Genomic DNA, 14,076 nt, shown 5'->3' with positions numbered 1-14,076 from the left:
TGTTTTACTCTGAATAATCACCTCACTGGAGGTTTATTAACAGACTGAGGTGTTAGACTCCCTGAAAATAAGACAGCCATCCATCCCATCTCTATCTTTTCAAAAGTGCTGAAATTTAAATATAGCTATGAATATAATTCATCTTAATTAGTTGGGTTAAAAAATAGGCTGTTGATTTCGCTGTTAATGGGGCACAATTTTGGGCAGAGGTGGAAAGCAACAATATTTACTGATAGCTGGCCTGTACAAGTTTAAAGTTCTCATCAAATGCACATTAATTCCAGAAGCAGTCGCTCTGAACTCTAATTAAATATAAATTAACATAGGGTTACTATGTTGAGATAAAGCTTCATCTCTGATGAGACTTTATGCCACCATGAACATTTTTATTTTGTTGAACGTTTTATAGCTCACGTGGGCTGCAGGGCCTGTGTTCGGCCAGCAGAGGGCGTGTTTTCACCGTCTCCTCTGTGAACCGGAATGATATGGTTTCACCTTGGGTGCTGTGGAGAGGCACACGTTTGATTTTAGCTAGAATTTTGGCATTCAAATGAACGATAAATGTCACTGTAGGACTGTGGCGCGTGTGACGGTTAGTCAACCAGAGGAGAAACATGAAGCAAGACGTCAGGATACTCCTGCTGGGGGAGCGTAAGTCATTCGCACTGACAGCTGACCAGAAGCTAACAAACTAGCGTTAGCAAACATTAGCTCTTGTAGCTAACTTACGAACTTGTCGCTCTCTTGTCATCTCCTCCTGGTGGCATGGTGGAGATAACAGGGACATTTATGTCTGCACTAATATTTATGTCTTCTACTAAGTGGTCGCTTTCCAAACGGTACTTTCCGCTATGCTAATTTAGCTCAGAGTAACTTTAGTTTCAAGATGTGAACGGTTAGCTAACTTAGTAACTTAACGCTAACTTAGTTAGCTTAACCTAGCAGCCGAACAGAAGTTAGTAAACATGATTTTTGTTTTCATGAGATAACATAAAGCCGCATTACATAACAAATATATTTAATTGTCTTATTTTAAAAGTTATCTGTGAGTTAGAGCATCGACATGTTAGCAAACTAACGCTAACTTTAAATATAACGTTAACGGAAGCTGCAGTCAGACCGTTGCTTTATAAACTAACGCCGACAGACCGGTTAACCGAATTAGCATTACATCTCTTAACTAAACATATGCCCATGCTTTAGTGAAAGTGACACTTTTACCATTAGCTAGCTAACTGTAAGTTATATAGTGGGTACCGGTTCAGTATGACCGTTATCGTATGTTCTGTATGTGTATCAATGACATACTCTGTGGCTGAAGACTCAACTGCATAGTAGCAATACGATAGTGTTTACTAACTAGGTTACATGCCATATTAACGAGCAGCACTATTACACTCTATGTAATTTACAACATGACGAATAGTTTTGGCTAACTTGCTAGTAGCTGATTGATGTCCTTTTACAAGAAGTGCGATCACTTCACCACACAAGTCAAATAAGGATCCTAGAGTCTTTCTCTGGCAGCTTCTCTCCTTCACTTCATGTTGTCTCCTCCAACAGCCAAGGTGGGGAAGACATCCCTCATCATGTCTTTGGTTGGAGAAGAATTCCCAGAGGAGGTAAAAGTCTCAGTGTAACTATTCACCTCTGCTGTGTTTCAAAAACTCTTCTTTTAAGTTTGTTTCATACACTCAACACTTCCAATATATTGCTCAATATGATAAAAATCCAAAATGGTCCCCCTGGAGTTTATTCTTCACTAGAAAGGTTGACTCTAACGTGGGCTTTTGCAACATATTGTGGCTTTTGCAGCATGTTTGTGCTTTCTTTGACATGTTCGAATCAACTTGTTCTGCTCTGTACTATGTGGCCACTGGTAGTGTTTCTGTGTGACATTTAGCTTATTTTAGTTTAAGTACACTTGCTGGCAAATGTATACTATTGTAGTTACACCAGAATGCGTGGAGAGATGTTCTATATCATACATATGGTATAATGACTCATACATTTTGCACTACTGTTTTTGTCCCCCAAAAATGACAGTTACCCAGCATTTCAGTTTATGGCTTATGGAAAGTGTGTGTTTGCGTTATCCTGATTAAGTGATGGTTGACAATTTGTCTGCGAACTCTGAAAGGTTCCCTCCAGAGCTGAAGAGATCACCATCCCTGCTGACGTGACTCCAGAGAAGGTGCCCACACATATAGTGGACTACTCAGGTAACATCGCCTGAAGGCTAATGCGGAGGACCACCGCTATTCATTCCTCTGACTGGTCGCTATGCTTGTTGCACATTAAGACACACGCTGTAAAACTCTTTAGTGTGTGTGTGGTTTGTTGAAACATAAGTATCTTAGTCTGAGTATCTTGACTTTGGTATCCGTTTGTGTCTGTCTTTAACAGAAAAAGAGCAGAGTGATGAAGTCCTTAGAAATGAGATCATCAAGGTAAGTACACCTTTCACCACCAATGAACATACTGAACACCATCTGATTTAACAAATGAGATCAAAGCCAGCTGCACTGAAGGATTCCGTTGGGCTGGAATAATGTTGAGCAATGCTGTGCCGCCCCTGATTAAGAATAACAACCGTAAAGCCATATAAATGTCTGTTTCGTTTTAGTAGCATTTTATTATAAATGTATTCAAGGTTTATTGAATCCTGTTTTTGGCATACGGTCCCTCACAGCTGTTCTTTCTCTAACCCACACAGGCTAATGTGGTGTGTGTAGTGTATGATGTCACCAATGAGGAAACAATAGACAAGGTAGTAACCCGCTAACTGGTATATATTGTCTCGTCTACTGTACAAGCTTTCCACATACTGTACATTACTATTACTAAATGCATTTAAAATACAACTTGCACTTGTTTCTGCCTCTTGTTTTATTTTTTCAGATCAAAACTAAATGGATACCTTTAGTTAACGGTGACGCAGAGAAAGGGAACAAGTATGTTTGTATGCTGTCGATGTGTGTGTGTGTGTGTGTGTGTGTGTGTGTGTGTGTTACCTGAGCTCTTCTGTGCCCTCTTTCTAATCTGGGAATTTGGAGCTAAATTGTCCAGAATAAGACCCTGCACGGAGTTACACTCCGTTTGAATGAGTACTGATTTACAGGAAAGCCTGTATTTAAGAAAATTAACCGTTTTATTGAGAGTTAGCCTGTCTCCTTGTGTTTAATCAGAGTTCCCATCATCCTCGTGGGAAACAAGTCTGATCTTCGCTGTGGAAGCTCGATGGAAACCATTCTTCCCATCATGAACCAGTTCTCTGAGATTGAGACGTGTGTTGAGGTGAGACGTATCACTGCACTCTGTTTGCACCCGCTAACTGTAGCGTTGACATGCACACTTTGTCTAAACCTTTTAGATTGTTTGGATAATTGTATCTGTGTTCTTTCTGCCATTCTTTCTCTTTCAAGTGTTCTGCAAAGAACTTGAAAAACATTTCCGAGCTGTTCTACTATGCACAGAAGGCCGTTCTTCACCCCACTGCTCCTCTTTATGACCCCGAGGACAAACAGGTCAGATGTGATGCTCACTGTGGAGTCAGCGTGTCTCTCGCTCGCTCCACTTATTTACATCTGTGCATGAAAAGTATTGGTTGATTAATAATAACATTTTTGTCCCCAGCTGAAACAACTGTGTGTCCGAGCCCTAAGCAGGATATTTTACATTTCCGACCTGGACAATGACCGCATCCTCAGTGACGCTGAACTCAACTGCTTTCAGGTAAAGGTGACAAATCGCTTGACATAATGTCTTCTCAGCACTTATTTGCACATAAGACATTTGTTCGCTATATAAGAAAATCTATCTTTATGTGTAGAAATCTTGTTTTGGGAATCCTCTGGCACCTCAAGCCTTAGAAGATGTGAAGACGGTAGTTTGGAAGAACACCAACGATGGGGTGCAGGACAATGGCCTGACCCTAAATGGTAACACGAATGACAACATGCTACTTTAACGGTGTCGTTGCAAGGCCACACTCAACTAATGGCCACGTGTTGTGCGTTTGTGTCTTCTTTTTCAGGCTTCTTGTTTCTGAATACGTTATTCATCCAGAGGGGCCGACATGAAACCACGTGGACCATCCTCAGGAAGTTTGGTTACGACGACAACCTTGAGCTGACTGACGATTACCTTTACCCCGAGTATGTCCACGACACCATCCGTCATCTCGGATGCAAATGTCTGCACTGCTGATAACTAGTGTTACAACAGGCTGTATTTGCAATATTATCGGAGAATAAAGGTCCCTGTCCGTGGGTTCTACATTGCCATCTGTCTCAGATTCTCTGTTTCCATTTGGTTTTATCTTTATGTGTCTACGCACTAGCTAGGAATGCTCCGGTATCTAAATATCGAACTGTTGTTTTTCTGTTGTCAGACTACGAGTTCCAGTCGGCTGCACCACAGAGTTCAGTCATTTAGGTCACCAGTTCCTCCAGCGGCTGTTCGACAAGTACGATGAAGTGAGTAGCAAACCTAGTCGCCTTTGGTCACGTCGTCCCACTGGACGGTAAACTGTAACAGTTAAATGTTGTGAGAAATGTCATTGAAACGATATGATTATGTGTTGAATATATTCGGGCGAAGTATTTCAAATGATGTCTTAGTTTTCTCCATGTCACATGCAATGAAGGAGGGTTTCCTTGTTTTTCCCTCTCAGGACAAAGACTGTGCCCTGTCACCGGCGGAGCTTAGGAACCTGTTTTGCGTGTGTCCTTACATGCCGTGGGGGCCAGAGGTCTACATGACTGTCCCCACCACTGACGAGGGCTACATCTCTCACCAAGGCTACCTTTGTCAGTGGACGTAAGTCTCTCGCCTCTCGTTGATGACATATTGTGACTGCACGCACTAGCTTTACACTTTTTGCGCACTTATAAGCGCCGTATGTCCCGCACAGTTCAAAGTCACACGTATGTCAATCCCGTCACACGCAGGCTCTCTGCGTACTTTGACATCCACCGTTGCCTGGAGCACCTAGGATACCTCGGCTACCCGATCCTCACTGAGCAGGAGTCCCAGACCGCCGCAATCACAGGTGTGTGTGTGTGTGTGTGTGTGTGTGTGTGTGTGTGTGTGTGTGTGTGTGTGTGTGAATAGTTGAGTCAAGTCAAACAGTTTAGAGTGACGACAGAAAGGCAAAGTCCCAGATATCCTAAAATGGTTACTGTACAGGCTACAAACCCTCTTGATTTAACTTCCCTGTGGCAGCACCTTCGAGCCAAACTTCACAGTTTTTGTCCCATTAGTGATTTACTTTGTAGTTTGTTTCTCCCGGGTCATCTTTTCAATACTTTTATTTTATAGTCACACTCTAATTTTATGTCTTGTGACGATTAGTCGTTTCCTCTGGCTTTCCATCTGTGATGTCGTGTTGCCTAAAACTGCACTACACAGGTGTAGTGTGGACCTGGATTCATTTCTAAACCTAGTAATACCCAGTGTGTTTGAGCATTGTGTTCATACTGAGTGTTTCTGCTTGTTTACATGTGCAGTAACTCAGGAGAAAGAGGCGGACCTGGAGAGACGCCAGACACAGCGGTCAGTGTTTCTCTGCAAGGTGATCGGACCGCGGGGGACTGGCAAGACCGCCTTTCTCCAGGCCTTTGTGGGCCACAACGTTGTGGTATGGCACCATCTGCTAGTCTGGAACCGAAAATATGAAGCTTTGCGTTATTACAACTTCTCTGAACTTTTAATAACGCTAGGTAGTGGTTTCCTGTAATATTTGTTTGCCGTCTACAGAATAAAAGAAATTCCAGCAGTGCCTTTTCCCCCTACGCCATAAACACTGTCCAAGTTAGCAACCAGGAGAAGTACCTTATAGTAAGTAGCTCCCATCCTGAGCCTGATGTTGACCTTTAACCTCTGACCCTGATTAACACCACGAGCACACTTCTCCTCCCTGTGCAGCTCAATGAGGTGGATGTGGAGGTCGAGTTCCTGAAGGCGTCAGACGCCAACTGTGATGTTGCGTGTCTCATGTATGACGCCAGTGACCCACATTCCTTTGACCATTGTGCCAGTATATACAAGGTGAGTAACGGCACAATTACTGACGCATTTCATTTATTAATTATCATTTTTAGTTTGTGCTGTTGACTGAATCCAGCACTTCAGAGACGAAGCTGCTTGTGGCTGATTATTATTCATGAATGAAGTATTTACTCAGATCAAGGTGTGTACAGAAGGCATGGTGTTGGTCTGTTACTCTGATTATTAGTGGAAGAAAAGGCCCGTTGTTAACTGTATTACCGGTTTACTCTCAGGCTACAGCAACACGACTACATTTTCATTTAAAATGGCCTTTTTAAAACCAAAACCATTTCTGTCCACACGAGCGCTTCAGCACCGTTTATGATTATAATCTCCGTCCACACGACAACGCCTGAAAACGCATATCACATGACCACTCGTACACTGGGCGTGGAAACAGGAAGCAGACTTTACACACTCTGCAGTTGGTTGTTTGTCAGCTTGGACCGATGACGAGCTCGAATAAAAGTGATTTATTCTTTACTTCACTTTGTTTTCATGTATTGTGTATTTCAATGAGGGTTTACTTGAATTTCATAATGACCGACTTGCAAACAAGGTAAATTCTCTTCTCAACTGACTTTTTTTAGTTGTTTTTTTTTACTATTAACCCCATTTCTTCCTCAGCAACACTACATGGAGAGCAACATCCCGTGTGTGCTGGTCGCCTCCAAGGTGGACCTTCCTGAGGTCAAGCAGTTCCACGGGACGACTCCAGCAGAGTTCTGTTATAAACACCAACTGCCTCCACCTCTGCCCTTCTCCAGCCTGTTCCTCGACTCCACCAGCAAGAGCATCTACAAAAGGCTCGCGTGGGCAGCAGTATACCCGTACGTAGACATTGAAAATATAAAGATCAGTTACAGTAGAATGTTTAAAACATTGAGAACAGGGATCGGTAGAGATGTAGGTCGCTAGGCATTCGTTTTGCTCATGGTTTTAGTTGTGTTGCATTGTGTGACTGAACCTTCAATATATATTTTTTCCCTCCATTCCAGACACCTGAATGGTTCCAACATGAGCAACACATCATTCTGGCTGAGAGTGGCGTTGGGCTCGGCTGTGGTTGCCGTTCTCGGCTTTGCCGTCTTCAGAGCCGTCGCCAGACTTAAATGATCAACAATCAGCTTCAGCCTGACGCTCCATCAATCCATCCACGACGGCAAAAACATCAGAGACCAGATCCAAAGCCCGCCGCATCGTTTACTCTTCATATCGCTGCTCCTCTTCACTTTGTCCTTCCCTCCGAGTCCGTTGATTGCGACACTTCAAAGGAAACAGGAAGCGAGTGTTCAAATTCTTCCCCCCGCGCTGCTGTGCTCAGCTTTTTCTGCCTTACATTGTCCAGGAGTTAGCCTGTCACCGCTCGGTGCATTGACACATGACGAACTGTTAAGATCCAAACGGGTGCTTTATCAAAGGGTAGGAAAATGCACCAAGATATTCCCGTCTGACGCGTATTAAGTTATGTGGCGGGTGTAAATGGTGAGATTGGGGAGTTTTTATAAACCTGTGTTTCTTAAGCGTAAAATATAAAAATGCCAAATTGACTAGACTGAAGAACCAAAGGTCAGCATAAAGAGCAAACATCCTGACTGGCTGCTGAATATCTCCTATGAACTGCACTCTTCCTTCTGACCATGCCACCTCGGACACTAGATATTCTTATCTGACAAAAGCATGTTATTTGCCCCCTTTAGGCACATTGTTATGCCTACAAATGAAACATTTTAATGTTTTTAGCAGTAAGGTCTGCCGCCACTCCTCTGGCAGGGAGCGATGTGCATGAAGAAGAATGGTGGTTTGTTGATGCAGCTGCAAAAAGGAAGAAAATATTTTATGCAGCGAAAGTGGAGGCCAAGCAAACGTTAAATATCTGGTTAAATGAATCTGCTTCTTTCTGTTCACATTGAAATGGAATTCATTGATTTTGATTGAGACTGAAATAAGTTAATGATCTGTGATTTTTTTTATTTTCTTTCTATTAATATACTCTGTGCACTTTGACCTTCTTACATAATCTGCCATTGCATTGCTTTTCCAACATGAGTCATGTGTGTGTTTTGTTGCTTGATTTAGCCGGGGACCTGGTGTTTCTGCAGAATACACTTCTGTGACTTTTAAAACATGGCTGTCTTTCTTACAGACTGATTTAGATGCTTAATAAAAGACCAGACGAGACTGGATGGGGAGCTTTTGCCCAAAAGGTGTTATGGATGATGGGATGAAAGATGAATGTTGTGCTTTATTGTAATATACATTTTTGACTGAATTTTGATTTGTTTTTAATTCCTACACAAGTATTGTACTTCACAGACCTGACCACACTCATTTAGTTTTAATATCTACGTTATTAACATATTCCACTTATTAGCTTCATCTCAAAACGTGTGCACTGAAAGTCACCGGTTCCGAAGGTAGTATCCTGCTGTGCTGTCAAAATTCATGTTGGATTACTCCATGCTGGAGCAACACTAATATACCCACATCAACACCATGCCTCGGTGGGTCTGGATGCATTGCTTTGATCACTCAGCATGAATCCGTTTTATTAGGTTAGTTCGCTGATATCGGATCTGTTTCTAAAGATGATGAATAACACTGTCGATGGTAATTTGTATGTGTGTGTGCGCGCGCGCGTGCGTGAGAGAGAGATCGTGACTTTTATCAGTTCTGCTTCTGACGTCTCAGTCCCAACTGCAGTCCAGAGGAGTCGTCTATTCTCGGACACCACTAGATGGCGGTGTTGCGCGTCAGGTGAGAGGCCATGTAGTGAGCGCTGGGTGTGTCTGCAAAGCCGCCACCCCGCTGCTCTGCAGCCGCACTGATACAGTAGAGACGTGCAAGAATAGACTGAAGATGATAGTTACTGATGTTTTTCTTACTTACACGCTTTGTTCCGTATTTAGTGCAGTTTTTTGACTGCACACAATGTTCAGCCCAGTTTAACAGAGCATTCCCCCCCCCCCCACAATGTAATCTCCTGGACTTGTTTACCACCGCCCTATCACTTTCAGTGACTTTATTTTTTCTTTTTGTGCACGTTTATTTCACCACGGAATATCTATGGTCCACAGGGTTTTACTTCATAGCGCTGCGTGTTCTGCAAAGTATACTTGTCTGCCCCCATGAGTTGGTAAAGCAGTTAAAAGATCATTCAGAGTGCACGATTCTGGTCATTTACATGATATTAACACGCGTAGTCTGTGTCAGTATTATCTGTGTTGCATGTCCACCCACGTGTATCAGCCTCTGCCACAGAACACCATCCCTCGCATTGGCGCTTCCATGGGTGGGTTTTGTCTGCACCAGCTTGGTGTACAATAGCTGTAATTTCATGCAGTGTCCTTAATTGGTGAACTTGTCTTATATCTATCGGCGACAATGTCTGCAGGCTATTAAGCAGATTACATAAAACCTATTATTCTTCAAAACACAGAAATCCCTCGACTGCTTCACCAAGCAAATTACGCACGCGTAAAATGCGCGCAATAAGTTGAGCCAACACATTTTGTAGAAGATGACAAAGGTTTTATTGCAGTAGAACCAGTCTTTAAAAGTGACTGAACACAGTTGGGATGTTTCTATAGTATGAGTCGTCTGAACATGAGGAAACATGCAGAACGGAGCTTGAGTGACATCTATAGAGCCGTTAGGAGAATCTTGCTGACGTCCACTGCCTATGGGCTGTACATTGTAAAGGCTCAACAATGCTCACCATTGTCACATTCGTATTTTCAGTACGCCCCCTGCGGGCACTAACGATGACTATTCATAAGTTCAACTGTATGTACATTTAGCCAGTATTAATCCAAGGATCGGATAGAAATGAACAGCATTATTACCGCCAAATAAAAACAATGCTCACAATTATGTCTACAGCATCTATAAGCTATAGTGCAATGGAGAGGAAACTACTGGTAAAAACAGCATACGTTTGCATGAGAGCTTACAAAAATAATACATATACGAAAACATTTCCTTAAGTATTTACAGTGACTTTGTCTCTCTAATATTGTCCTTCTACTTCTTCTTGCCTGTTTTGGCTCCCTTTTTGGGTGACTTTGCCTTGGGCTTGGTTGCCCTCCTTGCTGGTTTTGCTTTGGGCTTCACTGCCTTGCTTGCTTTCTTGACTGGTGCCTTTTTGGCTTTCACCGGTGTCGCCTTTTTCGCGACCTTTTTCACTTTCTTTACAGGTGCCTTCTTGGTTTTCTCCGGCGCCTTGGCCACTTTCTTGGGCTTGGCCGCCTTTTTGGGTTTGGAGGGCTTCACTGCCTTCTTTGGTTTGGCAGGTACCGGCGCCTTGGCTGACTTTTTGGAGTCCTCTGGTTTGGCCCACCTGAAGGATCCGGACGCGCCGATGCCTCTGGTGTGGCGCAGGCTCCCGGCCGCCACCATCCTCCTCAGGGCCAATTTAATCTGCACATCGGCGTTCTCGCCCACCTTGTAAGTCTTCCTCACGTACTTCTGGATGGACTGCCGGGACGCTCCGTTCCGGCTGGCGTCGTGCGCAATGGCTGCTTTTATCATCTCCGAGTATTTGGGATGAGAAGCAGGCTTCTTGGGCTTGCCTGCCTTTTTGGCTTTGGCTGGAGTGGCCGACGTCTCTGACATGGTGACTTTTCTTTGGAGTTAGTTCACAAAAAACAAAAAAAAGTCCAAAGGGGTGTAATTTCAGCCGAATACACCGGAGCGTCAGAAACAGAAATGTATACACACGCCAGAAATAAAGCTTTTCTTCCAGAAAGTCCGAGTTGGCAGACAATGCCACACTAACTGCTGTCACAGTAAAAATGAAATAATTGTCCTCACGGAGTGACGCGTCAGTGCACCGGATCACTTAAGTGTCTTATTCCACAGGCGCCTCAGTGAGCCTATGAAGCCTATCTGCGGACGTGATTGAGAACACCAACTGCCAGCAGCTGATCTAGCGGACTCCATGGAACTGGCGCCGTCCTGTTTGTGTTTCTTCATCCTCCAACTCCTGACAAATATAAAAGCTACGGCTGAGTACTGATCCACAAAACATCATCGGCTGATAGCAGAGACATTGGGCTTCACGTGGACACACTTTTTGTAATTTATCCGCGCCGGGGAACAACTTTTATTCCAGGAAAACCCGCTGGAAGTAATGCGGGCTGTGAACAATTTTGCACAATTCGCGTTAAATTGACCCAAACAGACGCAACCTCGGGCAAAATCAACCAATGCATATCGAAATTGTATCTATGCTTAAGCGGATGCACGCGCTTCGGTCGAATTCTCTTTTCGTTTTTGCTTTTAATCCATCGATACATTTTCCCAACTAACACAGTCCGGCCATTGACTTTGAATGACGTGGTCGAGATTATTTGCTGTTAAACCTCCTATAAATGACATGTCACGATATCTAAGTTACAGGTGACACTTGGGACGATGATACGGGTTTATGTGGGGTGGAATACGATGGATAGGTTTGCTGCTTTTGCTGATTTTTCGACAGAATTGCTTATAGCTGTCACTATGGCAGTCGCCACTCGAGGTCCATTGTCAGGAAAGTTGCCAACACCTCCAAAGATCAGGGACTCTGATACCGGATCCAAAAATGGATCACCATATTTCGGATAGTGGTGCAAGTGGCTGCTGTGTGACCAGGTGTTAGTCCAGCTGCAAGGGGGACTGCACCCGAAACGAAAGTCATTTTAATACAAGGCGCAGTGATGGCTTTCTTTTGTTCAGGAACTGGCGCATCAGACACAGTCAACAACAGCTTTGACATTTGGCTTCCCTCATTTTCACGAGGGTCTGTGGAGCCGGTCCTAAATAACAAAAACCTCCCACATTACAAACTTTAACATAATTCTCCTGTGTTATTTATTCTTATAATATCAGGTCTGATGTCCTTCCCTGCAACGCCATTTTGATTCCTAAAGTCACTGGAGTAGTGCTTTTCCCCGACTTTTGTGGAATGGTTATCTGAGTTATTGGACACTGTTTTAAGACAACAACAAAAAATCCCAATTCTTTCTTCGTCCACACCATCCTCAATGGTTCAAAGTAATATCAGGCTGTTTGTCCAGGAGGTGGTCCACTGTTCAAATAACATTATGCCCAATCAGCTTTATTAGTTGGCATAATGGTATATAACCTACCTGTGTACTGTGTGTATTGTAAAAAGGAAGTTACACTTGTGAGGAAACCATCAGTGCCTCTGCCCTTCTATCGCCACCTGTGTCCTTACAGTGAGTTGATGGCTGAGTATTTTTTTATTTATTTTTTTGGTGCGTGTTTTAAATGGAGGGTGGGTGAGTTCGTGAGCAGGCAGGGATTGAATGAGTGAAAACGAAGAGGGAGGGAGGAGTGAGTGAGTGAATACGTGATTATTTTTTTCACGGGGCACAGGGAGGGAGTAGATGAAAGGGTGAGTTGTACTACATAGCACAAGTGCATGCAAGAGGGAGGCGGAGTAAATGGCTGAGGGTGAAGGAATGAATACGTGAATGAAGCGCGTAAGCAGCGCTGGAGTGAATATGTGTATGGCGCAAGTAAAGAGGGGAGGAGCACAATTAAAGCAGTGCGCTGCTTATATGCGTATAGCTATAAATACACAGTGTCTCCGCGATAATACATGTCGATTGTTTGCGACTCCTTTTCGGGCCATGTGTTACGCGGCTGTAGCTTTCGGCTTGTTTTGGCAATTTTGGGGTTTAAGGTCCGTTGTTTTTGTCACCGTTTTGTCCGGAGTGATGTGGTTTTGGCCGCTTGTGCCCCGTTTAGGAAGCGGGGCTGAAAAGCAGCCGCCAAAACACATACATACACTTACATAATGCGTAACCCAGTGCTGGTTTATTTGTCAGAAGTTGGAGAGAGTCCAGTGGGATGTATACATGTATTTACAGAAGACAGCTACACCATCCTGTCAGGACTGCGTTTGCGTTGCATCGCTAAATTTATCCGATGCCACTTTGTAATTTTAGCTGCCTAACATCTTCTCCAGTCTAGTCCTGCCACTGGCCCAATGCAGTCTGGGTAACATCACCCACAATGTCACTACTGAGGGCCTCCTGGACTCCAATTCAGGGCTGTGGGTCAGTATTAGGTCCAAAACTGTCCAACACATGATCACATTGTGCTCAGTTAAAAGCATTCTTTCTGAGGACTGTTTGCTCGTTTACTCTGACTTTGAAAGTCAGATAAGTTCAAATTAATCAGATCTTTTTTATTTACTCAGGTTGTAAGGAAAGATGGTCTGGAGACGGGTTTAAGATTAGATCATTTCTCTTTTTCCTGCTATGAATCCTCTGGGTTTCTTTACACTTTTACAAACTAATTTACTCATTCTTTATATGTATTTTGCTCATACTCGTATAGAGTTTATGGCTTTTTGATTAACTGAGATTGCATCCAAATCAAGTTTCACTCAATCACTCAGCCGGTCAATAGAATAGGATTGTGAGCAGCATTGTTGTTTTTTTGGTGTATTGTTTTATAATTCTGTTGCATGGCAAGAAAATTGTCAAAAGTATCGGAAAAGTATTTTTCATCTTTGACCAGTTGCAGCTTTCCTGCTTGCATATGTCAGCAACATATCCCAGTGTACAGTGTTAAAGTGCCAGTTGGGCCCTTGAGCTGGACACCATTTAGTTCAGCTGCCCATTGCGCTGCCACGGTTACCATAATTAAAGTTTTGGAGATTCGACTTGCTCTAAACTAACAGCATGCCACGTCGAGACAACAAAAGTGAGAACAAGACATTGACACACTGGCGGTTTTCATGCACGTTTCCTCGGGCCAGCTGTGGTGCGAGTGTGCTCCGTAGAGGTAGTGTTCGGGTACGTTCGGGCCTCGACAGTTGTGACAACACTTGGATGCGTGAGCAGGTGTCGGCGGCCAAGTGCTGTGCTGACTGCTGCACGGCCGAGCCAATGAAGGCCCGTCAGTTTGGCCCACAGGCTCTCTTTGTGAATGTCTTACCCCCCCTCCCTCATCTCATTATGTAGAGCAGGTAACTGTTTCCACATTGTCAGCTGTCAAACAACCTCTCAC

At 43.7% G+C, this 14,076-nt stretch overlaps 2 protein-coding genes across 2 annotated transcripts; one reads left to right on the top strand and one right to left on the bottom strand.

The window, feature by feature from the left end:
• The first annotated feature begins 481 nt into the window (after positions 1 to 481).
• rhot2 (ras homolog family member T2) lies at positions 482 to 8,232 on the top strand. The gene is made up of 19 exons (XM_079292906.1): positions 482 to 651; positions 1,564 to 1,622; positions 2,141 to 2,222; positions 2,407 to 2,450; positions 2,717 to 2,770; positions 2,902 to 2,954; positions 3,189 to 3,297; positions 3,426 to 3,527; positions 3,637 to 3,735; positions 3,833 to 3,941; positions 4,037 to 4,157; positions 4,394 to 4,478; positions 4,676 to 4,821; positions 4,953 to 5,053; positions 5,511 to 5,641; positions 5,761 to 5,841; positions 5,929 to 6,051; positions 6,679 to 6,881; positions 7,050 to 8,232. The coding sequence occupies exons 1-19, from the start codon at positions 615 to 617 to the stop codon at positions 7,165 to 7,167; spliced, it is 1,857 nt and encodes a 618-aa protein (XP_079149032.1). The 5' UTR covers positions 482 to 614; the 3' UTR covers positions 7,168 to 8,232.
• Positions 8,233 to 9,571: 1,339 nt separating this feature from the next.
• Positions 9,572 to 10,887, bottom strand: h1-0 (H1.0 linker histone). The gene has a single exon (XM_079293909.1). The coding sequence runs from the start codon at positions 10,663 to 10,665 to the stop codon at positions 10,075 to 10,077; it is 591 nt and encodes a 196-aa protein (XP_079150035.1). The 5' UTR covers positions 10,666 to 10,887; the 3' UTR covers positions 9,572 to 10,074.
• Between the last annotated feature and the right edge of the window lie 3,189 nt (positions 10,888 to 14,076).

The sequence above is a fragment of the Melanostigma gelatinosum genome (assembly GCF_949748355.1).
Source record: "Melanostigma gelatinosum genome assembly, chromosome: 21".
Taxonomy (NCBI): Eukaryota; Metazoa; Chordata; class Actinopteri; order Perciformes; family Zoarcidae; genus Melanostigma; species Melanostigma gelatinosum.
This window is presented reverse-complemented; position numbering and strand designations above follow the sequence as displayed.

What these genes read in the sequence shown, in the direction of transcription:
- rhot2 (XM_079292906.1), top strand. Translation starts at nt 615, where the DNA reads ATGAAGCAAGACGTCAGGATACTCCTGCTGGGGGAGC. An exon ending in GAGAAGAATTCCCAGAGGAG is followed by an intron (nt 1,623 to 2,140) that starts GTAAAAGTCTCA and finishes GAACTCTGAAAG; the next exon opens with GTTCCCTCCAGAGCTGAAGA. An exon ending in ATTGTGCCAGTATATACAAG is followed by an intron (nt 6,052 to 6,678) that starts GTGAGTAACGGC and finishes TTTCTTCCTCAG; the next exon opens with CAACACTACATGGAGAGCAA.
- h1-0 (XM_079293909.1), bottom strand. Translation starts at nt 10,665, where the DNA reads ATGTCAGAGACGTCGGCCACTCCAGCCAAAGCCAAAAAGGCAGGCAAG.